General features: G+C 39.6%; 1 protein-coding gene across 1 annotated transcript in view; it reads right to left on the bottom strand.

The window, feature by feature from the left end:
• pggt1b (protein geranylgeranyltransferase type I, beta subunit) overlaps positions 1 to 23,158 on the bottom strand; it is an 86,556-nt gene extending 63,398 nt beyond the window's left edge. Inside the window, exons 1-3 of the mRNA XM_028805277.2 lie at positions 22,964 to 23,158; positions 21,991 to 22,109; positions 5,540 to 5,607 (exon numbers count right to left, since the gene is read on the bottom strand). Of these exons, the coding sequence (XP_028661110.1) occupies positions 5,540 to 5,607; positions 21,991 to 22,109; positions 22,964 to 23,094 (318 nt within the window). The 5' untranslated portion in view covers positions 23,095 to 23,158. The remainder of the gene's footprint in view (positions 1 to 5,539; positions 5,608 to 21,990; positions 22,110 to 22,963) is intronic.
• Between the last annotated feature and the right edge of the window lie 997 nt (positions 23,159 to 24,155).

Genomic DNA, 24,155 nt, shown 5'->3' with positions numbered 1-24,155 from the left:
GAGCATATCAGTAATTAGCTTGTTACATATTTTAGTCCGTTATTTTTTTATTTTGGGATAATATAGTACATGATGTGATAAACTACAACACCGTTCCTTCAAAGTGTGATGATTAAAACATCCTTCTCTGTTGCTCTTTATGTTTCAGTGGTACTAACCAAAGGTGTTTAGACGAGTTTATCCTGAAGAGAGGCTCTTGCACTGCTCAAATAGCTGAAGTGTTTACAGAAAGCATCCTGAACATGATTGTCAATGACATGCGACCTGTATCTATGGTTGAAGATCAGGGCTTCAAGCTGATGATCAACACATTTCATCTAGGCTACACGTTACCCTACAGAACTCATTTTACAAAGCTCATTGAGGGAAAGTATGAACCTGCTATTACTCAGTTGAAAACTGTTCTTAAATCAGCCAAGAACAAGATTGCCCTAACAGCTGATGCCTGGACCAGTGTTGCCACAGAGGCTTATCTTGGTATCACTTGCCACTTTATAAGTGATGGATAGAAGCTCATTAGCCTCAGCCTCACAACCATGCCATTAGAAGAATGACACACTGGGACAAACATCGCCGCATGGATTGAGCAGGCTATGGAAAAGTTTGAGATCCGTCCAAGCAAAATTGTGGCAGTTGTTCATGACAATGGCTCCAATGTCGTCCTGGCTGCTAACATGTTGCAGGAAAAACATGGGTGGATGTCCGTCCACTCTGCAGGCCACACTTTGCAGTTGGTGATCAATAATGCACTGAAACACCCTCAGATCAGTAAAGCACTTGGAGCAGCAAGGTGTCTTGTAGAGCACTTTAAACGAAGTGAACTGGCTTCAAGCAAGCTGAAGACCAAGCAGAAACAGATGGGGACCCAGGAGCACAAACTTGTCCAAGATGTCCCTACCAGGTGGAACAGCACTTATTATATGATGCCTCGCCTCCTGGAAAAAAGATGGCCACTGACTGCAACTCTGTCTGACCCAACAGTAACACAAAGAGGGAAACAACACCTAGACCTCAAAGCTGATCAGTGGATCATTTTAGAGGTGCTGGCTAAAGTTCTCCAGGACAGTCTATCTGATTGGGGAAAGCTATGTGACTGTCTCTGCTCTGCCTCCACTGGTCAAAGGGCTTCTGAAATCCACCCACACTGCTTAGGATACAGCTGCTGTGCAGGCCTTCCAGGCAGCTGCTTCAGAGGAGATCATTGCACGATGGTCAAATGAGATCACCTTAAAAGATGATGATCCAAACAAACTGATCATTACAACTGCACTAGACCCACGTTTTCGAAAGTTGAAATTCCTGAAACCAGAAGAGAGATTCAGTGTTCAGATCAAAATACAGGCTCTGGCCCTCCAGTCCATGGATGGGAGTATTACTCAAAACACCTAACTTGCCACAGGGCTCGAAGAAGCAACAGGACCAGATGATGAAGGTGCTTCTTCAGCAGAGAGAACTTCAAACAGACCTCTACTAGCTCTTGATTCACTGCTTGGATGTGACTCAACAGACAGCGACAATGAGAACACTGAATAAGATGCTCACGAACAACTGATCACTAATGAAGTAAGATTTACTTATTGAAATAAGAATAGTGCATATTAAACATGTCAATATTAAAGATTTCAGATGTAGCCAACTAGCTAATTTGTAACTGTTATCCCATGCCAGGTGTTGATGTTTTTTGGAGAGCAGCCCATCTGAAAGACAGAAAATCCTCTGTCTTGGTGAAAGGCAAGTGAGGCAAAGTATCCCACTCTTGCCTTATTGTCAAAATCATTCTTGTGTATTCCTGCTACATCTACTCCCTTTGAGCATCTCTTCTCAGAAGCTGGGAACATTGTCTCAAAGAAGAGAGCCAGCCTCGCACCAGAGCATGTCGAAATGCTCACGTTCCTGCACTGCAATCAGAAATATATTAACTGAATCTTTTATAAACTGTACATTATTGTTTAATTTTATTTGACATTGAAGCTTTATTTAAACTTTTGCACTTTAAGACACACCAGTGGCCATTTTTGGTTAAGTTAAATGCATTTTTTTTGTTTAAAGACTATGTGCACTTTAGTTTGTATTGTTTAATGTATTTCTTGTTTATTGTGATGGTCACACTAATATAAAAACATCTGATTATTTTTAAATTCATATGTTTCGCTGGTTGTTATTTTAATTTGATTATTATTAATTTTAATCGTGTTAATGCAGAGACATCAGGGTGACATTCACAGGTAGAGAGACGTGAGCAGATGAGGTAAGACATGCACTGGAGCCTAGAACAGGATGTGTAACCACAGGCATCAAAATAGTCAGGCATGAAATAATCGTGACTAATCGAAAAACAATTGAACGGTTAGTCGACTACCAAAATAATCATTAGTTGCAGCCCTACACTTCAGCTACGTCGGTAGGGGGATGGGATAGCAGGCTGCTTGAGCTGACTGACACATTTGCAAAACAAAGATGCTGATGATGACATGCAAAAGAATTTAAGATGGTCCAGTATTACGACTTTTTCGTAGGCTTCAGGGATTCTAGTTTTAAAGCACATGGACAGCTGGGTGTCCAATCCATGGAGGCCCCACTTTGCAACTTATAGGAGTTAAAGGATCTATTGCTAATGTTTTGCAGCCAGATACCACAGGATACCTTCAGAGGTCTTGTGGAGTCTATGCCTCAATGGGTCAGAGCTGTTTTGACAGTAGGAGGGGGACCTACACAATATTACGCAGGTGGTTTTAATGTTGTGGCTAATCGGTGTATAGTCTATCGTACATATATTATATCATGCCTTTGATCCTGTGAGCCATAGCTGGCATAACATCAGTAGTAGTCATATCAACCAATTACTCTGGATCTAGAGAAAGAGGTTAACCCCAAATTTCCCCTATGCTGTTAAACCCACATCTACCAAAAAGAAAGCAACACTACAGACAACTACATTTTTGTTATTTGTACTGAAAAGCTTTTTCTTTTGGTTGACCTAAAGCTTGAAGTTCTCTTGGCCATAATGATTTAGCTTAGGTCAAATGACTATTTAAAAAATAATTTTGGTATTTTTCAAGTTGAGGTTATTTCTTTATCCATCCATCCATCCATTTTCCAACCCGCTGAATCCTAACTACAGGGTCACGGGGGTCTGCTGGAGCCAATCCCAGCCAACACAGGGCACAAGGCAGGAACCAATCCTGGGCAGGGTGCCAACCCACTGCAGGACACACACAAACACACCCACACACCAAGCACACACTAGGGCCAATTTAGAATCGCCAATCCACCTAACCTGCATGTCTTTGGACTGTGGGAGGAAACCGGAGCGCCCGGAGGAAACCCACGCAGACACGGGGAGAACATATAATCAAGCTATATCTTGATTTAACAAATGAAGTTGTGTTGTAAAGTAAAGCAATTTTTATACATTTTTATACATACAAAGCCAGCTCTTGCTTTTTATAATGGAGTGAAGGGTACTGGGCTCCCAACACAACAACAAAAGCATTAAATCTTACTCAATACATCCATTTTTCAAGCCAAAAGTGCTATCAAGTAATAATTCATGTCTTGAGAATGTATACATATTGTAAAATATATCTATGTCATTTTAAGAAATAAAGGAAATAAAGCACCACTGTTGCGAGATATAACCATTTTAACTAGCTGCACACTTCAATTCATGGTTAGTCTTCCTTTATGCCAACATTTCAGCCCCAGGGGCACAGTTAACTCAAGAATATACATTTCACCTCGAAACTCAATGTTGATACCCAAATATGAAATGGTGGTCTACAGAGAACTAGACATTAAGCACTGGAAAAAGTCATACTGTCTTTCACTGATAGAAGCTTATTTTATTACATTGTAAAGATATTGCCTGCTGACGCCCAGTATCATCATACATGCTTGTGCTTCAGTGCATGTAGCTAGCAATCAAGTTACGAGAACTGAACAAAAATTATAGACATACATTTAGCTTTAATCACATTAAAGTTTGGTACTTGTGTTTTACTATAAGCAGAGTTGTAGTACACAGCTGTCATTCCTGTCTCACAGAGATAATCTCTGCATTGAGTTTGCAAATTTTTCCCATGTATTTATTGATTGATTGGTATAAGTGAGTTACCTGCTAAAAAATGTTGCTCTCATTCTGGATAAAAGCAAACCAGCATGCTCTACATATGGAGCTTCCGTCAGTTTTAGCATGGTTGGGCTCTACAGCACTGTGTCCTATTAACATTCTGAGCATTTTTTATGATGTGTTTGCACAACATGCCAAGGAAAGACCATAAAAGTCAGTGTTGATTAGCCCAATGAACTAAGTATTGACAAGCAGGTGTCTAGGCTCATTCAAAAATCTAAAGCTTTTATAAAAAAAGATGCAATGCAATATAATCAGTTCCATTCAGATTTATTGTTATGCATACAAAGTACAATAAAACTCTCATGTGCACTTTTCATGATGCCACTCATGCGACTCTCCCTCCACAGGCTATGCAAGATAACACAATGTAATAGGTGAAAAGTAGGTGCCTATTAGGAAAAATAATCATATGGTTTGAATATGTACCCATCTGTTGTTACAAGCCATGGCAGAACATAACTGCTGAAAAAACAGAATTGCAGAAACAAAGCTTTGGATACTTTGGAAAATTCACAAATAGGAGAAGGGTATGTCTCAAACCTCTATCCATGACACCCACTGAAAGCAGACAAGTGAACAGAAAACGTATCCTTGCCTCAAGAAAACAGTACCAAGAATCAGTGATAAAATGTATTATTTCCAGTTTACTTTTGTAAAGCATGCCTCAGAAATGTGGAAGGCAAGTTTTTTTTTTTATTAATCGAAAGTTTTGCTGCTTCAAAGTGGAAGAATTCTGTTAAGTTTTAAGGGGTTTGTTTCCATGTTAAGAACCATGTACCCTTTTCCTCTAATTTAAAGCAGAAGGGCCAGCTAGATATTTTCTAAACTTTATAAAAAATGATTACGTTTAGAGAACCATCTCATGTGGCAAATAAATATATACCATGATTGTGAAGAAATAAAGAATAAAAATTTATTTTCAAGTCAGTTAAGTCAGAATTTATTATAAGTAATAATTTCAAACATTTGCCCCACCTCCACCAAAACTGTCTTAAAATTTGCAAGAGTACCAAAATCATTCATAGGCTTCTTAGCCTATAGAGATAGAAAAAAACACAATGACCAGAGCTTTCCTCTCAAAACTACACATGCATTGTTAAAAAGGTAAGAACTGAGACTATATCTTTCCCATCTTTGTTTATCTCAGACGAGGCAAGCTCCTGAAAGAAGTCTACTTTTAAAACCCACAGATTAAGAACTACTGAGTCTAAATCTGTCTGGTATTTTTTCAAGATCCTCCCTTCATATGAAAATTAAAATCTAAGTCCAAAAAGATACATTTAATTGCAAATGTGTAATCTGACAAAAATAAGTTTACTTTCCAGGTAGCAAGTCTACAAACCACAAGAAAAATGAAGCATTGCATTTAGAGTAACTAAAAATTAACCTAAAAATAGATAAACCAACCTTTGAAGGGTTGTATGGAATTCCAAGATGTGATGATCCTCTGAACCCACAACGACCCAAATTAGACTCTGTAAAACAAAAAAAAAAGCTATTTAATGGTAAAGATAAATCAGGTAATCCAAAAATCAATGTAATCCAAAAACCAACTATCAGTGAATTATACTACCAAAACTTATTTTGCAGTTAGAATTATCTTACATTTCAATGTACAATATATCAAACAATACTTTAGAAGAAAATTATTTTTGTCTTGAGTTAAATGGAAGCTATGACTGTTACACTTGCACAGTAAGTAAAGTAATACTGCCATCCAGTGGTACAAAATGAATCCAATGTGTTATTAAAAAAGAAATACTAATATAAACATGGATTAATCTCTATTGTAGCAGTGAAAAGCCAAAAATGTGCAATCCTTTTGCCATCTGACAGCTGAATGTGACTGGAATGGTTGTGTACAACTGGTTGAGAGATGGCCCAAAGTGATATTCTGCCCTCTTGCACATCAATTAACATTTTATCAATATCACTTCCCTATTTTACATGCTTAGATGTCACAAACACACAAAACTTTATAAAGACTTAAGTGAAACGTATTCCTCTTAAACAGGTTCTTTAGTTCATGTAATATAAGCCCGTCAATGCCAAGAAGAAAATGTATTTTTAGTTGTCCTTGAGATGGTGACAGCTCTTGAGATTCCAGAATGAGTATTACCTCAGTTTACAAATCTTCCAAGAATAAAGCTCCTTCGCATCAAAGCTGGCATAAAACACACTACTGTGCATGTGCAAATATTTGTATTTACCCATCTGCTAGATTCCTGTTGTGCAATTTCCTTACACAAAATAGTCATCTGTTGTTGATAATGTGAACACTGTAGAGCGTGAAGTAATTGCATGCAAAAGCCAAGTCATTTCATGCATACTGTAGCAATTCATATATATTCATATTTTTAATAAAGTAATAAATACTGGTAACACTTGGTCCTCTGGTCCTTGAAGAAAGGTGGTACATGCGCCTCTCACTACACACAGCATCCCAGGTAACTCCACCAAGGTTGCTCTGCCTAGCAACTAGAGTGTGCAGCTGCTTTTGCCATGAGGACTCAAAGCCCAATTTTGTGGCCAAATTAGCTGACATATCCAATACATTTGTCGTGTTACACATATCACAGGATAAACTCTTGATTGAGACCAAGATTAAGAATAAAGGCCCAAGGGTTCATGAGTTTGTGTGTGACAGACAGAAAACACTTTGCATTTTAAACGTATCTTTATCTTTATATATAATACGCTACCATAGCTGTTCATTTGTCTGTCCAGGATTTTAAATCACCTGTAGCTCGCAAACCGTTTCACCTATTGACCTGAAATTTGATACGCATATACTACGTGACCTCTACTTTCGGGGTGAGGATTGGCCTCCAAGGTCAAAGGTCAACCCTGGAGGGTGAAGGTCAAAAATCAAATAACCTGAAGCCTGAAATTTGGTACACATATACTACACTGAAACTCTGCACTGCAGCTTTATATTAAAAGCAAAGAGTTTTGGAATTATTTATCTTTTTATTTTTATTTTATTTTAGTGTAGAATCAACTCTCAGCAGTGGTCAGCAGAGCAACCATGTGGTGCATGTGTATGGGCGCCGTTCTCATCCCTACCACAGTCGCCATCACTTCCCCATCTTCTTCATACCTTAAATCATTCTTGAGGCAGATTGAAGACTTGTCAGCTTAAGTTAAAAATTAAAAGTAATTGTAACACAAAATCTGACTTAATCAGTTTTAACGCGAAAAGATGCCAACGAAAGAAGAGAAGAAGCGGGCTGCTAGGGTGGAGAAAAGAAGAGCTGCTCAGGAAGCAGCAAGTGCATCAACCTCTGAGCAAATTAATGCTAAACGTACAAAGAAAGGGGATGAAAACTATGAAGAGCGCACTTAGGATTTACGACAGGCTGACGCAGAGTGAAAGAGAATTGCTCGAGCAACTGAGAGCCAAGAACAGATCATACAACGAAGACAGACCGACACTGAGCGAAAGAGAATCGCAAGAGAAAATGAAACTGAGGAAGAGGCTAATCGATGGTCAAGTCCAGTGTATTCACTGCACGTTATCGTGCAGTGCGCTGTTACTGGTAACTGATAATTTGCCTGATATGTTATAAAAACAAATATCTTTACAAGCAAAAATATAGATTATAAATAGGGTAGAACCTAGAGAAAAGAAATGCCACATAGCAGAATCATTGGGGTTACTGCCTAGTTATGAAAGAAGCCGGTACAAAATGTGGAAGGAGTGCAGATAATGTTCAGAATTGCTATTCAAACATGATATGCATTTATTTAAAAGGGGCCTTATTCAAAGGCAAAAGCTGACGTTAAAAACAAAAAGTACTGCTGTTTGTTTTTCCCTTTCTAATTTTGCCATTGAGTTGCTCCAGACGGGCGCTGCAAAGCTACAGCATTTTACTGATCTATTTTTGTACTTGGGCGGCACAGTGGCGCAGTGGGTAACGCTGCTGCCTCGCAGTTAGGAGACCCGGATTCACTTCCTGGGTCCTCTCTGCGTGGAGTTTGCATGTTCTCCCTGTGTCTGCGAGGGTTTCCTCCTGGTACTCCAGTTTCCTCCCACATTCCAAACACATGCAGGTTAGGTGCATTTGGCGATTCTAAATTGTCCCTAGTGTGTGCTTGGTTTGTGTATGTGTGTGCGCTGGCGCCCTGCCCGGGGTTTGTTTCCTGCCTTGCGCCCTGTGTTGGCTGGGAATGGCTCCAGCAGACCCCCATGACCCTGTAGATAGATAGATAGATAGAGTTAGGATATAGCAGGTTGGATAATGGATGGATGAATTTTTGTACTTCATTTCCACAATTAGCCATTTTGTAATTTTAAATAGTTAGCTTGTTACCTTTTTTAGTAAATCTTACAGCCAGACCCCTTCACAACCTAGGATTTTTCCACTGATCCCAAAAGTATATTTGGAATAGTTTTTCTGAACACTTTTCTGGTACCCTGAAAGTATTGCTTTGCATCTGATCCTGTACTATTCACTCCCTGACTGTTGTTTAATGCTAACACCTGTTCATTGAAGCAAATGAAAATAACTCATAATTCTTATTTACCATTAAACACTTTAAAACACCACTTTAAAGAGCCAACATGTTGTGTCTTATAATTAGTGTCCATTATACGTTAATCCTGGAATGACACAAGGTCCAAAACAAAATATTCAGGCCACCTTTATTAAAATATCATTGCATCTGTAAAGGAGAAAAAGGTAGACAGATTGTGCCAACCCAGACTTGAATACATGATTTTCCCATAAGCAACTAAGGAGCTCTTTTAGGTTGAGCTCACAGGTACTGACAGGATTTTTATTTGGAATGCTGTGAAATTAACTGTACCCCACCACTGCCCATTAGACACCTCCAAAATAATAAAACAAGCCCGTGTTTGACCTGTATGTCTCCTGTCTGCACTTTTACTTTGCTCACTATTATCACCCTGTCACAGTCTTACTAAATGACCTGCATTCTATGTAATCCTTGACAGGACAGTGAGCCATAAAATCAGCCTTGAAAAAGGAGCTTAAACCTTTATAAGCCACATGCGTTGACATGGAGCTCTGCATTATCCATCCATCCTCTTCCACTTATCCGAGGTCGGGTCGCGGGGGCAGCAGCTTGAGCAGAGATGCCCAGACTTCCCTCTCCCCGGCCACTTCTTCTAGATCTTCCGGGAGAATCCCAAGGCGTTCCCAGGCCAGCCAAGAGACATAGTCCCTCCAGCGTGTCCTGGGTCTTCCCCGGGGCCTCCTCCCAGTTAGACGTGCCCGGAACACCTCACCAGGGAGGCGTCCAGGAGGCATCCTGATCAGATGCCCGAGCCACCTCATCTGACTCCTCTCGATGCGGAGGAGCTCTGCATTATTATTATTATTATTTTTGTTTTTACTCATGGAGTCTCTGCAAATCACAAACTGTTTATAGAGGACCTCCTTGTAACCATCAATTATCTAGAACACTTGTATTAAATTACTATGTGCCCCCAACTGAAATTACCCTACTGCTCTATCCCTGAAATAACTGGAGTGCAATTTGTTGTGTCTGACGGAGACATGGCTAACTGACAACACTGAACACATTTGGACATTCTTGGGTTTACAACCATAAGAGCCAATAAGGACAATAAACACTGTAGCAAAAGCAATGATGGGGGACTCACACTGTTTAGATAGATAGATAGATAGATAGTTTATTAACATCACATGGTGTAATCCAAGAAATAATCTGCTGTCAGGACATTGAAATGTTAGCGGTGGGTGTCTGGCCATACTACAAGCCCAGGAAGGTTTCTCATGCCATTGTAGTTGTTGCTTATGTGCCTCCATGGACAGACACAGGGGATGGCATGTGACGTCATACAACCATTGCAAAATTCAGAGGGAACACCTAGAGGTTTTCACTGCTATTTCTGGCAATTTCATTCATACAACACATTCTTTCAGTATGGTGATTGTCCCACCAACAAGAAAAGAACAACTGACTTTCTTTATGTGAATGTGAGGGATGCTTACCCAGCCACTCCACCCCCCAACCCCCCCCCCCCCCCAAAAAGGGTAAAGTTCACCAAAAACTGGTTTACCTATAACCTCAGTACAAGCCTCAAGTGCAAAGACAACCCTCAACTACACGTTTCCAAAAAAGTGAGATCCAGTGCACTCGAGGTCTTCAGGCCTGTGGCCTTAACATCTCATATCATGAAGACTCTGGAACCGCCACTTCTTTTCTTCAGGTGAATCACGCACTTGATCCCCCACAGTCTGCTTATCGCTTATGCCATTCTCTGCCTCCTCCACAGGACCCACTTGCATCTGGACAAAGGACGTACTGCTGTGAGGAACATGTTCTTTGATTTTTCCAGCACCTTGAACACTATCCAGCATCTCCTACTGAGGGACAGTGATGGTGTGGGTTGGCTCCATGCTCCCACTTCCATTTTGGGTGCCTCTTGAACCCGACACCGTCAAAAACGTAACTTGATGAGCCAGGCAGATGAAGACAAAACACGCACATAGCAAGGGGCAGGTGCATAAAGGTGCCAAGTGCTTTTATTTAAAACAATTCAAAAATCAAAAAAGTGTCCAAAATTGTGCAGTGCAAAAAGTTCAACAAAGATGTGTTCTGTGGAGGTTAAAAATTAATCAAATAAATATTCCTTTAAAAACAAGGTTAAAAACACGTCAGGAAACTGTCCTTAAAAACCATGAGCCCAGGTGCATTCCTTACAACTACAATCCCTGAAACCTACGAAAAAAGTCGTAACGCCGGGCCACGTTAAATTTCTTCACACTTCTCCATCAGAGTCTTTGGAAATGTGTCAATCAGCCTGCTATCCCAGTCCCCCCATTTTGCTGATGTTAGCGGCTAAGCGACTTTGTCTTTCTTCTTAGGTTTCGTTTTGCTGACGTGCTGGCCTCACTTGTGTTATTAGCAGCTAAGCGAGTTTTCTGTTTCCTCAGAGGTCGAGCCCTTACCCTGACTCCACCTCTCACTTCAGGGCCGGACAAACACACATCCTTCCATGCGTAGATGTTTATATATATGAAAAATGATAGATGAAATAGATGAAAAAAAATTCTGTTTTAGTTATGTGTTCAACATTTTTTACCTCGCATTTTCTGTCATCCAACATTTACCTAGAACACTGTACAGATGGAACAAACATGAAATGCATGTATTTCAAATAACAATATATTATTTATCCTATACAACTCCAGGCATCTCACACCTAGATAAACAGACTGGGACAGATCTGGGAGAACTTCAGCTGTGTCGGTGGGGGATGGGATAGCAGGCTGCTTGTGCTGAGTGACACATTTGCAAAACAAAGACACTGATGAGGAGATGCAAAGGAATTTAAGGTGGCCCAGCATTACAACTTTTTTCGTAGGCATCAGGGATCCTAGTGTTAAAAGTTAACGTTACCTTAGCTTAACCCTAACAAAACCTTGCAGCCAAAGCGGGACCTAATCTGCAGTTCAGCAACCCTTAAATGCTGCTCCTAGGCTTAGGCCCCTTGTAGCCCTCTTTGGCTCCCAGCAGAGTACTACATCAAGCCTCCAACTCCCGCTGACAGGCCAGCGCCCCCGAGCTCCATGCCACCACCCATAGGATGCCTGTCTCAGCTTCTCACTCACCTGTAGCTGCTCTGCCTCTCTTCAGTGAATAGCTCCAACCAAGTAGCATTTCTGCCCCTCCAGCTCCCAGATCACTCAGCTGGAGTGGCCATCAGTCCCTGAGTGCCATTTGCATGCTCCCCTAGGGCCCTTCCTCCTACGCCTCTCACACGCTCACTTGAACCAGATCTCTCCACCTCCCGCCTTACCTCTCCCCATCTTTGAACCTCACTTTGTTTTCTTTTTGTTTCTCTTGATCTACCTCTTTCTTTCTGATCGTGCTTTTTTTCTTCCTTTGTCTAGAATTCACACTTCTCTTTTAAACCAGGGACGTAGCAGAGCTGTGGCAATCAGCAGCTACCAGTGCCAATTAGGGTCATGGGATATCCTACATGTGTGCACTAACTGCAAGGTCGTCCATTTCCGCATCACACACAGGAACCACTCTCGCATTTTTGTGTGGGGGTGTGGTAACATGGCAAGAGTGGTTATTTATTTAAAATTGCCTACCAGCCACAGTCTTCACTGTACCACAGGGACAAGCTGTCCAGGATTGGAGTGGACTCACACCTGGTGAAGTGGATTACAGTTTACCTTACTGGTAAACCTCAGTTTGTCAGAATGGGGATCAGTAGCACAGGAGCTCCACAGGAGACTGTTCTTTCACCTTTCTCTTCACCTTGTACACATCACACTTTCGCTATAACTCAGCGACGTGCAATATGCAGAAATTTTCAGATGACACTGCCATTGCGGGCTGTTTTACGCAGTGGACAGGAGGAGTAGTAAAGGGGTTTGGTGAATGACTTTGAGGGATAGTGGCAGTCAAACCAACTTCAGCCGAACATTTCCAACACCATGGAGATGGTTCTGGACTACTATAGGTCTAGACCACCACTGAGACCTGTCTACATTGAAGGGGTTAAAATGGAGTGAGTCAAAAGCTATAAATACCTAGTTGAATGACAAGCTGGACTGGTCAGAGAACACAAAGGCTCTGTACAGGAAGGGGCAAAGTTGGCTCTATGACTCCTGCAGATGTTCTATCAGTCAGTGTTTGCCAATGATCTCTTCTATGCTGTGGTGTGCTGGTGGGGGGCAGCTTGAAGAAGAGAGACGCTGATTGTATTAAGCTAATCAGGTGAGTAAGATCTGTGGTTGGCATAGAAATAGACTCTCTGGTGACAGTGGCAGAGAGGAGGACACCATGCAAGCTGTTATCATAAAAAATTAACATCACCCATTATACACCACCAAAACTAAGTAGAAGAGTTTGTCTTGTGGTAGGCTATCACAGAAGGTATTTTGTCCCCAGAACCATTAGACTCTAACTCTGCCCAACGGGGAGGGAGGGGATTGGGGTCAGTTGAGTTCTGATCTGATGCACCTTCTCTGCTCTTGCTAGGACTACCTCATAAGCTATATTAGCTATGTACTACAGTATATCTGATATCTCATTACGAGGTCATCACTGTATAACCTTCTTCATAATGTATCACTTTAAACATGTTACCCGGATAAATGGGGAGGGTTACGTCAGGATGGGCCAAATCAATATGTGGACAACAATACAAATTTCCATACTGGATCAGTCGAGCCCCGGGTTAACAACGATCGGCACCAGTACTGTTAGCCAACAGGGTGCTGGCGGAAATTGGGCTACTGTTGGCCGAAGAAGAAGGAGAAGAAGAGGGGGGAGACGTGTCCAGAGGCAGGAGGACAGGAGGAAAGTAAAGAGAGTGGAACTGAGGGTAGGAACTTTGAATGTTGGCAAAGAAGGAAGGTTGATATATTGTGCATGCAAGAGACTAAATGGAAGGGGAGTAATGCCAGGTGGATTGGAGGTGGATTTAAATTGTTCTTTCATGGTGTGGATGGGAGGAAAAATGGGGTAGGAGTTATTCTGAAGGAACAGTATGTCAAGAGTGTTTTGGAGGTGAAAAGAGTGTCAGGCAGAATAATGATTATGAAGCTGGAAATTGGAGGTGTGATGATGAATGTTGTTACTGCATATGCACCGCAAGTTGGGTGTGCAATGGGTGAAAAAGAAGATCTTTGTAGTGAGTTGGATGAAGTGATGAACAGTGTACCAAAGGGACAGAAAGTGGTGATTGGAGCAGATTTCAATGGGCATGTTGATGAAGGGAACAGTGGAAACGAGGAGGTGATGGGTAGGTATGGTGTAAAGGAGAGGAATGAAGAAGGTCAGAGGACAGTGGATTTTGCCAAAAGGATGGACATGGCTGTTGTGAATACGTATTTTAAGAAGAGGGAGGAACACACGGTTACGTACAAGAGTGGAGGAAGATGCACACAGGTAGGTTACATCCTATGCAGAAGAGTCAATCTGAAGGAGATTGAAGACTGCAAAGTGGTGGCAGGGGAAAGTGTAGTTAAGCAGCATAGGATGGTGGTCTGTAGGATGATGTTGGAGATCAAGAAGAGGAAGGGAGTGAGGGCAGAGCCAAGGATCGAATGGTGGAAGTTGAAAAAGGAAGACTGCAAGGTTGAGTTTAGGGAGGAGGTGAGACGGGCATTGGGTGGCAGTGAAGAGTTACCAGACAGCTGGGAAACTACAGCAGATGTAGTAAAGGGTGACAGCAAGAAGGGTGCTTGGTCTGATATCTGGAAAGAGGAAGGAGGAAAAGGAAATCTGGTGGTGGAATGAGGAAATACAGGAGAGTATACAGAGGAAGAGGATGGCAAAGAAGAAGTGGGATAGTCAGAGAGATGCAGAAAGTAGACAAGAGTACAAGGAGATAAGGCGCAAGGTGAAGAGAGGGGTGGCGAAAAGCTAAAGAAAAGGAGTATGATGAGTTGTATGAGATGATTGGACACTAAGGAGGGAGAAAAGGACCTGTACCGATTGGCTAGACAGAGGGACCGAGCTGGGAAAGATGTGCAGCAGGTTACAGTGATAAAGGATAAAGATGGAAACATACTCACAAGTGAGGAGAGTGTTGAGCAGATAGAAAGAGTACTTTGAGAGGCTCATGAGTGAAGAGAACGAGAGAGAGAAGAGGCTGGATGATGTGGAGATAGTGAATCAGGAAGTGCAACGGATTAGCAAGGAGGAAGTAAGGACAGCTATGAAGAGGATGAAAAATGGAAAGGCTATTGGTCCAGCTGACATACCTATGGAAGCATGGAGGTGTTTAGGAGAGATGACAGTGGAGTTTTTAACCAGATTGTTTAATGGAATCTTGGAAAGTGAGAGGATGCCTGAGGAGTGGAGAAGAAGTGTACTGGTACCGATACTTAAGAATAAGGGGGATGTACAGGACTGCAGTAACTACAGGGGAATAAAATTGATGAGCCACAGCATGAAGTTATAGGAAAGAGTAGTGGAAGCTAGGTTAAGAAGTGAGGTGATGATTAGTGAGCAGCAGTTTGGTTTCATGCCAAGAAAGAGCACCACAGATGCAATGTTTGCTCAGAGGATGTTGATGGTTAAAGTTAGAAGTTTAGAGAAGGACAGAAGGAGTTGCATTGCGTCTTTGTGGACCTGGAGAAAGCATATGACAGGGTGCCTCGAGAGGAGCTATGGTATTGTATGAGGAAATCGGGAGTGGCAGAGAAGTACGTAAGAGTTGTACAGGATATGTACGAGGGAAGTGCGACAGTGGCAAGGTCTGCGGTAGGAGTGACAGATGCATTCAAGTTGGAGGTGGGAATACATCAGGGATCGGCTCTGAGCCCTTTCTTATTTGCAATGGTGATGGACAGGTTGACAGACAAGATAAGACAGGAGTCCCTGTGGACTATGATGGTTGCTGATGACATTGTGATCTGTAGCGACAGTAGGGAGCAGGTTGAGGAGACCCTGGAGAGGTGGAGATATGCTCTAGAGAGGAGAGGAATGAAGGTCAGTAGGAACAAGACAGAATACATGTGTGTAAATGAGAGGGAGGTCAGTGGAATGGTGAGGATGCAGGGAGTAGAGTTGGCGAAGGTGGATGAGTTTAAATACTTGGGATCAACAGTACAGAGTAATGGGGATTGTGGAAGAGAGGTGAAAAAGAGAGTGCAGGCAGGGTGGAATGGGTGGAGAAGAGTGTCAGAAGTAATTTGTGACAGACAGGTATCAGCAAGAGTGAAAGGGAAGGTCTACAGGACGGTAGTGAGACCAGCTATGTTATATGGGTTGGAGACGGTGGCACTGACCAGAAAGCAAGAGACAGAGCTGGAGGTAGCAGAGTTAAAGATGCTAAGGTTTTCAATGGTATGACGAGGATGGATAGGATTGGAAATGAGTACATTAGAGGGTCAGCTCAAGTTGGACGGTTGGGAGACAAAGTCAGACAGGCGAGATTGCGTTTGTTTGGACATGTGCAGAGGAGAAATGCTGGGTATACTGGGTGAAGGATGCCAAGGATAGAGCTGCCAGGGAAGAGGAAAAGAGGAAGGCCTAAGCAAAGGTTTATGGATGTGGTGAGAGAGGACATGCAGGTGATGGGTATAACAGAACAAGATGCAGAGGACAGAAAAATATTGAAGAAGATGATCTGCTGTGGCAATCCCTAACGGGAGCAGCCAAAAGAAGAAGACCAACCTATCATCATACGCCATGTCACTTTATTTTATTTTAATATTATGTCACTTTAGTTATCTGTCACTTTAATATTATGTGCCACGTCACTTTAGTATTAGTATTATTTGCACAATTCCTAAAATACGACAGCCTTTCTTGCATAAAGCATCTCATATTTAATTCTCAAAGCAGCTTTAGATCTTTACTTTCTTTATAATAGTACAGTGATCCCTCCTCGATCGCAGGGGTTGCGTTCCATAACCCCCCGCAAAAGGTGAAAATCCACAAAGTAGAAACCATATGTTTATATGGTTATTGTTATATTGTCATGCATGGGTCACAGATTTGCACAGAAATACAGGAGGTTGTAGAGAGACAGGAACTTTATTCAAACACTGCAAACAAACATTTGTCTTTTTTTCAAAAGTTTAAACGTGCTCCATGACAAGACAGAGATGACAGTTAGGTCTCACAATTAAAAGAATGCAAACATATCTTCCTCTTCAAAGGAGTGCGCATCAGGAGCAGAGAATGTCAGAGAGAGACAGAGAGAAGCAAACAATCAAAAATCAATAAGTGCTGTTTGAGCTTTTAAGTATGTGCAGGAAGCATATCGCGCAACAAAGCAACTACAAGTAAGCCCAGCAAGGAATGGAGCAATGTGAAGGTAGTCTTTCTGCGTTTTTTTACTAGCGGCCGTATCCTCTATTGGTGCAAACAGCCCCCGTGCTCACAATATATTTGAGGAGTTTTATTTAATGCGTAATACGTACTCTAATTGGGTAGCTTCTCAGCCATCTGCCAATAGCATCCCTTGTATGAAATCAACTAGGCAAACCAACTGAGGGAGCATGTACCAGAAATTAAAAGACCCATTGTCCACTGAAACCTACGAACCAGTGAAAAATCCACGATATATATTTAAATATGCTTACATATAAAATCCGCGATACAGTGAAGCCTCGACAGTCAAAGCGCAATATAGCGAGGGATTACTGTACCTTTACCCTTACCCTTCCCCCAACAAACAATGCAGTGCTTCCAGCCTTAAGAAGGTATCTAAACAAATATTGTATAAGATGTCAATAGAATTGTGGTTTAAGAGACTGGTCTTTAACACAAGTAGTAAAAAAAAAAAAAAAAAAAAAGCTAGTTTAACCACACCCAGAGTGCTGGCTTTCTATAATAGCACAGGTGTTATCAAGTTCTGTCTTAGGGGAACTCTACCACACCCATTGGTTGGTTGCAGCCAAACTAATTTCACAATCACTAGCTTTGTTCTTTAATTAATCTCACTGTTTATTTGGGTGACCTTTTCTCATTATTTTACATTCAGGAAAGCGTTGTAGTGTGAGATTTACATTTGTAAGAAATTAGGATTGTTTTGCTATAGCTTTAAATTCATGACTTGGTTTTGTGGTTTTCTTTTTAATTTACTTCTTTAAGTGGAGTTTGCTCTCTTAAGTATATTCAAATACTGATATCTAACAATCAGCAGCTACTCGAAAATAAAGGCTTAAATAACCTGAACATTAACAAAGAACAAACTTACAAACAGCAAGATACAATGAGAAGACAAGCAAATTGACACCTTTTATTGGCTAACTAAAATTATTACAATATGCAAGCTTTTGAGGCAGCTCAGGCCCCTTCTTTATGCATCATTTGTGTCATTTTGCCTGATTTTTCATTGTATCCATAAAGGCTAACACGGTATAACAACCTACTACTACAAACAGCAAGATAAAATAAATCACCCCTATTTAACATAAATACTTTCTTTATCCAGTAATGATCTAGCTCAACAACTTTGTAATTTCTGGAGGAACACAAGAAACTAGAAAATGACTGTGTAATTAATGAAGGAATCCACTTAAAATGTGAAACTGGTTTAAATGAAAATCTGTAGACAAAGGCTGGGGGTCCCAAGACAACCTTCAAAACTTGTGCTACATTCTCCCACTTCCCTGTCTGTAATGGCCATTGAAATATTACAACTTACTGCTTTTCCTCTCTTTCCAGAGACTGTGGTCATGATAATCACATCAAAGTAGTTTGCAGAATCAGTCTTTTAAAACAAACTTTGGAACGCACCAGTAGCATAAGTAGCTCATTTACTTTTCTTGCAAAACTCATATGCATAAAAGCAGTTGTTATTACGCAATGTTACAAATGCTATTGCAGCTCTTAATACATTCCTTAAAAATACAATCTCACAATTTAGATGAGTTTTCTTACAGTATAACTGTTTACCCGTGGACCAATTTTTTGCTTTGTTTAAAAGTATTTATAGTGCTTACAAAAATATTATTACTTTCACATTAAAGTGAATGCAAAAAGGGTTCAGCACCCTAAAATATATATTTTTTTTATTTTAACTACTGACAGCAAAGTCCTGATACCTATATCTGCAAAATGATGTTATAGAAAAATCAAAAAATAATCACTCCCATTCCTGCATGAAAACTGTTGTAATTCCTTTTTCAGTGATCAAGGCATAGTTGTTCACTTTAAGATTAATATGTTCTGTAGTTCAGAATGGAAAAATTGGTATAATTTCAAAGTTAATTTCTTCAGTTCAGGAGCAGAAAATAAAATGTAAACTTTTCCAGTTTTTTGTTTCTGTGAAATAGAAGGACAAAATCAATAACTTTCTGCAAAATGATAATTTTCTGCCCTAAGCCTAAAATATTATTACACGGAGAATTATATATCTTTCTATTATAAAAAAAAAAATCCTGGAGAGAAACAGTAAGTAAAAGTAAAATGTCATAAAGAGGTTACAAAACAAAGGGGCCAAACACATGTAGAGTAGGTAGAGTAGGTTAGAGATAATGAAAACTGGAATTCAAAAGACAAAAAAAACCATGCTGAGCAATATACTGAATATGAAAGCAGAAAAAAACGACAGTGTCAAAAAAGAAAGTAAACATCACATTAGTGCAAAAAAAAAAAAGAGAAATTATCATTCGGAGAAATAACTAAAATGCAAATAGAGATCGAATATATGGACACAGGTGATATGTCAGAAGTATGTAAATATTGTAAAGATTTGAAGCTTAAGTCAGAGAATTTCAAAAACGTGTTTTCCTCACATGCATTTATTGGTTACTTTGCAAAAAAAATTATTAACTGCTGATGATGTAGATAGCTTTGTCTGTGCTGAAATTCCAAACAGAGAAACCTATCCTGAATTATGGTACAAAGTCATTAAACACATGTCTCACTGACCTCATTTAAAAGATTCAGCATATTGGGACTCGAAAGATTCCAAATATTGTTTTTACATAAGTTCTGAAATAAAAGTGAAACTAATGAAATAGCAACAATTCAAAGAAAAAGAAAATCTTAAGTGTGTATCCGGAAAACCAAACACGGGGGTTGGCGAGCGAAGCAAGCAGGGGTTGAAGCCCCCTAGTTACTTTTAATTCTGGCTTTATGTGACCAAAGAAATAATGTTATGTCATTTTCTTATTTTGATATTTTAGTGTGGGGATTTTAAGAATTTTACATTATATTTAAAAAATCCTGCTTGGTTGGAAAATCCACATTTCATTCAAGACAAAAAAATAAAAAAATAAAAATCAATAAGGTGTTTTTAATTACCAGTTTGATCCCATTGTGACAGGATTATGTGTGCTGTAATGAAATAATATGTAATGTGTTAGTGGAAATTCAGATTCATGGAATCTTACATTTATTGGAGCTGCTAAAACAGCCTACTGCACTGCCAAAAAGAACTCTATAAACACTGTTTTTGAAGAACTCATTAGGTTTTTGCAATCACTGGTGTGTCCATTAGTATAACAACAAAATGTTACAAAAATCAGTTAAAGTACACATATACAACTGTACAAGAGTGGCTGAGATGTATTCTGCAATTGTGAGTACATTAACAATTTATATAATTTCTGCAGTCAAAAGAAGTCCTGTTCTAGGTTTACTTACGGATGAGTGTGAACACCAAGGTAATATCAAACACTGGATTACTTATGAGAGATAACTTAAAAACAATGCAACAAAAACTGATTTACAAGAATTCTGAAATATTGGATTTATCTTCAAATAAATTTTTTCCCCAAAGACAGCCTTAAAATTGGAACAAATGTACCAATAAAGAGATAGGAGAAATTATTAGAAATTAAAGCACGATAGGTTTAAGACAGTTGAAATTTTAGTTAGTTTGTCTTGTCCATTTAATGTTAGTTTTCAGTAAGTGCCAGCTAGTGTTTCCAGAACATGCAGATACAAAGAGTAAATATCAGAAATTAGACAAAAGTGACTGATTTGGAAAGTGTGACATTGAAATGTTTAAAGAGTTTTTGTACGTGAAATGCGGTCAATGAAAGTACAGTACAGTATTTTGAATAATCTCGGTATTGACTAATTTGTGGGAACAGACATAATATTTAATTTTTTTATTTTGTGGGTGTTAATTAAATAAGTATTTTTATAATAGAATAGTAAAGGGCAAACAATATACAGTATCTGGTATATGCACTATGGTTGTCAAAAGTATCACAATATCAATAAGTATCGATTTTAACATTTTAAAAATTACTTCAATACTGATTCTTGTTGGTATGGATGCTGCAGCCTGGATTACAAATGCACTTCCGTTTCACCATGGCTAGAGATGACCAGCACACATAACTGACAAAAGGGGCAGCTGTAGTGGTGTCTGGAATAGCTTCATCTTTGTGACAGATGGGGATGAAGATAATATGCAAGCCTGTGTACAAGATCTGCTACTACAAACTAGCAACTAAAAGGGCTTATACAACCAAATAAATCTTACACTTTAGGACCATCACACAAGTCAATATAAAAAATTTTGAGAGTTAACTACAGAAACATAAATAAGTGTAAAGGGAGTTCCATGAGCCGAAATATTAAAGAACAATTTAATTTTACTGAAGTATTTAAGAATGAATAATACAATGCATAAAACATGTAACTACTTAACTGTATCTTTAAAATGCAATAAAGAAAATTAAGAAATCTAGTATAACTTAGAAAGATGGTATTAATTACCAGACAGTTTGCAAGAAAACCACAGGCAAGATTTTATAGCTGGCTATACCAAACCTCCAGTGTTTCCATTATCTTAACCATTTCTTTCTAATTGCATTCTAGGAAGATAAGCACTATCTTGGAAGCAACAGACAACATAAATAACCACCCATATACATAATGACAATGTATTACTGTGCAAAATCATCCATCCTCACTGTCATTTGGTCCAGGATTTTGTTTCCTTGCAGCTGTGAGGCAGCAGTGCTACACCAACTCCATACAACTCCCTGAGCTTAGTACTTACCCATTTTCTCCACAATGTACAAGTTTAAAAACAAAAAAACAAAGGAAGATAAAACCAATGCTTGAATATAACCTGAGGATTATTTTTTTCTTTCAAAAATAAAAAGAAAAAAAGAGTAAAACATCTCAACTACCACAGGTATAAAAAGTTGACAACACAAAACATCTTAATGACATTTTATGAAAATATGTTAGCAGTGGTTAACAGCATTTCCTAAAATCTGCTATACTTATATTAAAGCATTCTCACTGTACACTGCATTTAAAGCATTGGTTCTTATATAATTACAAAAATTAATATTGTTAATCATATAATGATGTCTACTCTTGGAAAGTTGTACATTTTATGTCAGACTATATATACATACTGTAAATGTCACACATGGCCAGTTGAAACAAAAAAAAATCAAAAATAATGAACTCACTGTCTTCCATGGGAAGCACTTGTAATGAATATACCCATTCAATTAAACTTGGTTTATCCACTACGTCCAGGGCATCTAAGACGTCCAAGCCAGAAAGTGCAAAGAACACGATTGTCAGCCTAGGCAAATCAAGCACAGCACAAAGAGTTACACAGTCTGTCTACTATGAGTTCAGAGAATAGTTAAATCACTTGCTTATTACCCACAGCACAAGTTCTGAAATATTTGCCTTTTTTCAGAGCTACAAAATAACATCTGATTACTGGATATAAGAAGAAAAAAAAAGTATCTGCCACTTTAATCTACTTTGGAAAAGGATGGCAATGTGGTGTGGTGGTTAAGGCTTTGGACTTAAAACCCTGAGGTTGTGGGTTCAAATCCCGCTTCTAACACTGTGCGACCATGAGTAAATCACTTGACCTGCCTGTGCTCCAATTGGAAAACCAAAAAAATGTAAAACTATTTTTTCATAAATGTTGTAAGTCGTCAGAACTTGGAGTGCTTGGACTTGATAATGACCATACCAGACGCAAGTCACCAAAACGAGAAACAAACTTATGCCCAAACGTAACGGTGACAGGACTGATAACTTAGATCACTTACGCAAGCATACTTCAGAGATAAAGATGCTAGAAAGGTGAGATTCTTAAGTTTCTCAACTCAAACTGGCGGACTTTATACATCTTTAAAGAACTTCCTGTAAAACTCAGTTATAACATTTTTAGGTTAAAATAACGGACACTTTCTCTAGAACACGGATACAGGATTGCAGGTTATACGTTACCGCACTGTACCTGCAACTTCTAAGATCCTGAACGTATGAGTACTGGAAATAAACCACGCCTTAACCATCACGAACCCTCTCTTAAAAGTTAGCTACATACATAAAACTTGCCGGCGTCTGGACTGAGAATATTCACAGCTAGGAAGTTTAACACTGCTTTTCGCTCTGTCTAATCCCGCACGTACGTACCTGCTAGTCTCCAGGGAAGAGTATCTCTCGGGTAATACGTGTAAACATCTTTGGAAAAATTTAATATGTCGGTCTTTCAAAAAATCAATTTGCTCAAACTCATCTCTCACTGACTCTTCTTCAGCCATCATTGTATATCGGAATACCAACTTCCGGTTTCGTCAGTTCCTGCTCTAAATTCGTGACGTAAAAGGAGGCGGACCACAATTTGGTCTCTAAAATGATTGGCAGCTGTCTCGCCCATGTGGGAAAACGCGTCCCGCGGGTATGCAGCTTGATGGGAATGGTCGTTGGCTGAGAAAAGTACCACGGCATTTGTTGTTTCGAGTGTATTGTTTCACATGTTTTGAGAAGACCGAACCGAGTACTGTGCGTTGTTACGTTAATATATACTGTACGATATACCAGTTTGATTTGAATAGTTCTAGAATGTTTGTCATGTCTAAATTATTTGTGAACAAAGTCTTACAGTTTTTTTTTTACTTTTCATTATTGATCAAGTCAGGGGCAGCAGTCTAAGCAAGGATGCCCAGACGTCCCTTTTCTTCATCATCACCTTCATATTTTTACTATTCATTTACTATTCATACAAAGTAGTGTGTTTGCTGGACAATGTAGGCCCAGTATTCAGTGAATGTGTGTGAATGTGTCCATGAATTTGCTGTGATGGAGAAGCATCTCATCTTTGGCTTCTGTAGTGGATGTTTTTAAATGTGTTCCAAAGTTACTCTGCAAAGGGTTTCAAATTAACAAGCAATGGGATAACAACTTTCAGCATTTCTACAACCATTGAAGATAATTAAGCTGTGAATGTTGATGCAAACAATTCCTGCCCCAATTGATTACTTACAAACTAATAAGTATAAAAGAAGTGTTGGAACAAATTGTGTTGCTACATTATGTGAAGCATTCTCTTATACTACTACAAGTAAGCCCGTGATTCACTAGCGAATCAGAAATCCAAGAATGGCAATCAGTTTCTGTTCCGTCCGATATCTGGATGGATGACATATCATGGAGGGTGGGTGCGTCTGGGGAAATGTCATTTAACTACATAAGCATATCTGTAGTAAAGCAGTCTCGTTTTGTGGAGACGTGATCCTGTTGCCTTTGCTGACACCGACTGCTAGCAGAGTGGAGCACAGCAAGTTCAGTGTACAGGTTGTGGTGTTCGTGTGCCAGCCACTGAGTC

The sequence above is a fragment of the Erpetoichthys calabaricus genome, chromosome 7 (assembly GCF_900747795.2).
Source record: "Erpetoichthys calabaricus chromosome 7, fErpCal1.3, whole genome shotgun sequence".
Lineage (NCBI taxonomy): Eukaryota > Metazoa > Chordata > Cladistia > Polypteriformes > Polypteridae > Erpetoichthys > Erpetoichthys calabaricus.
The sequence above is the reverse complement of the archived record's forward strand: the minus strand, read 5'-3'. Positions and strand labels throughout refer to the sequence as shown.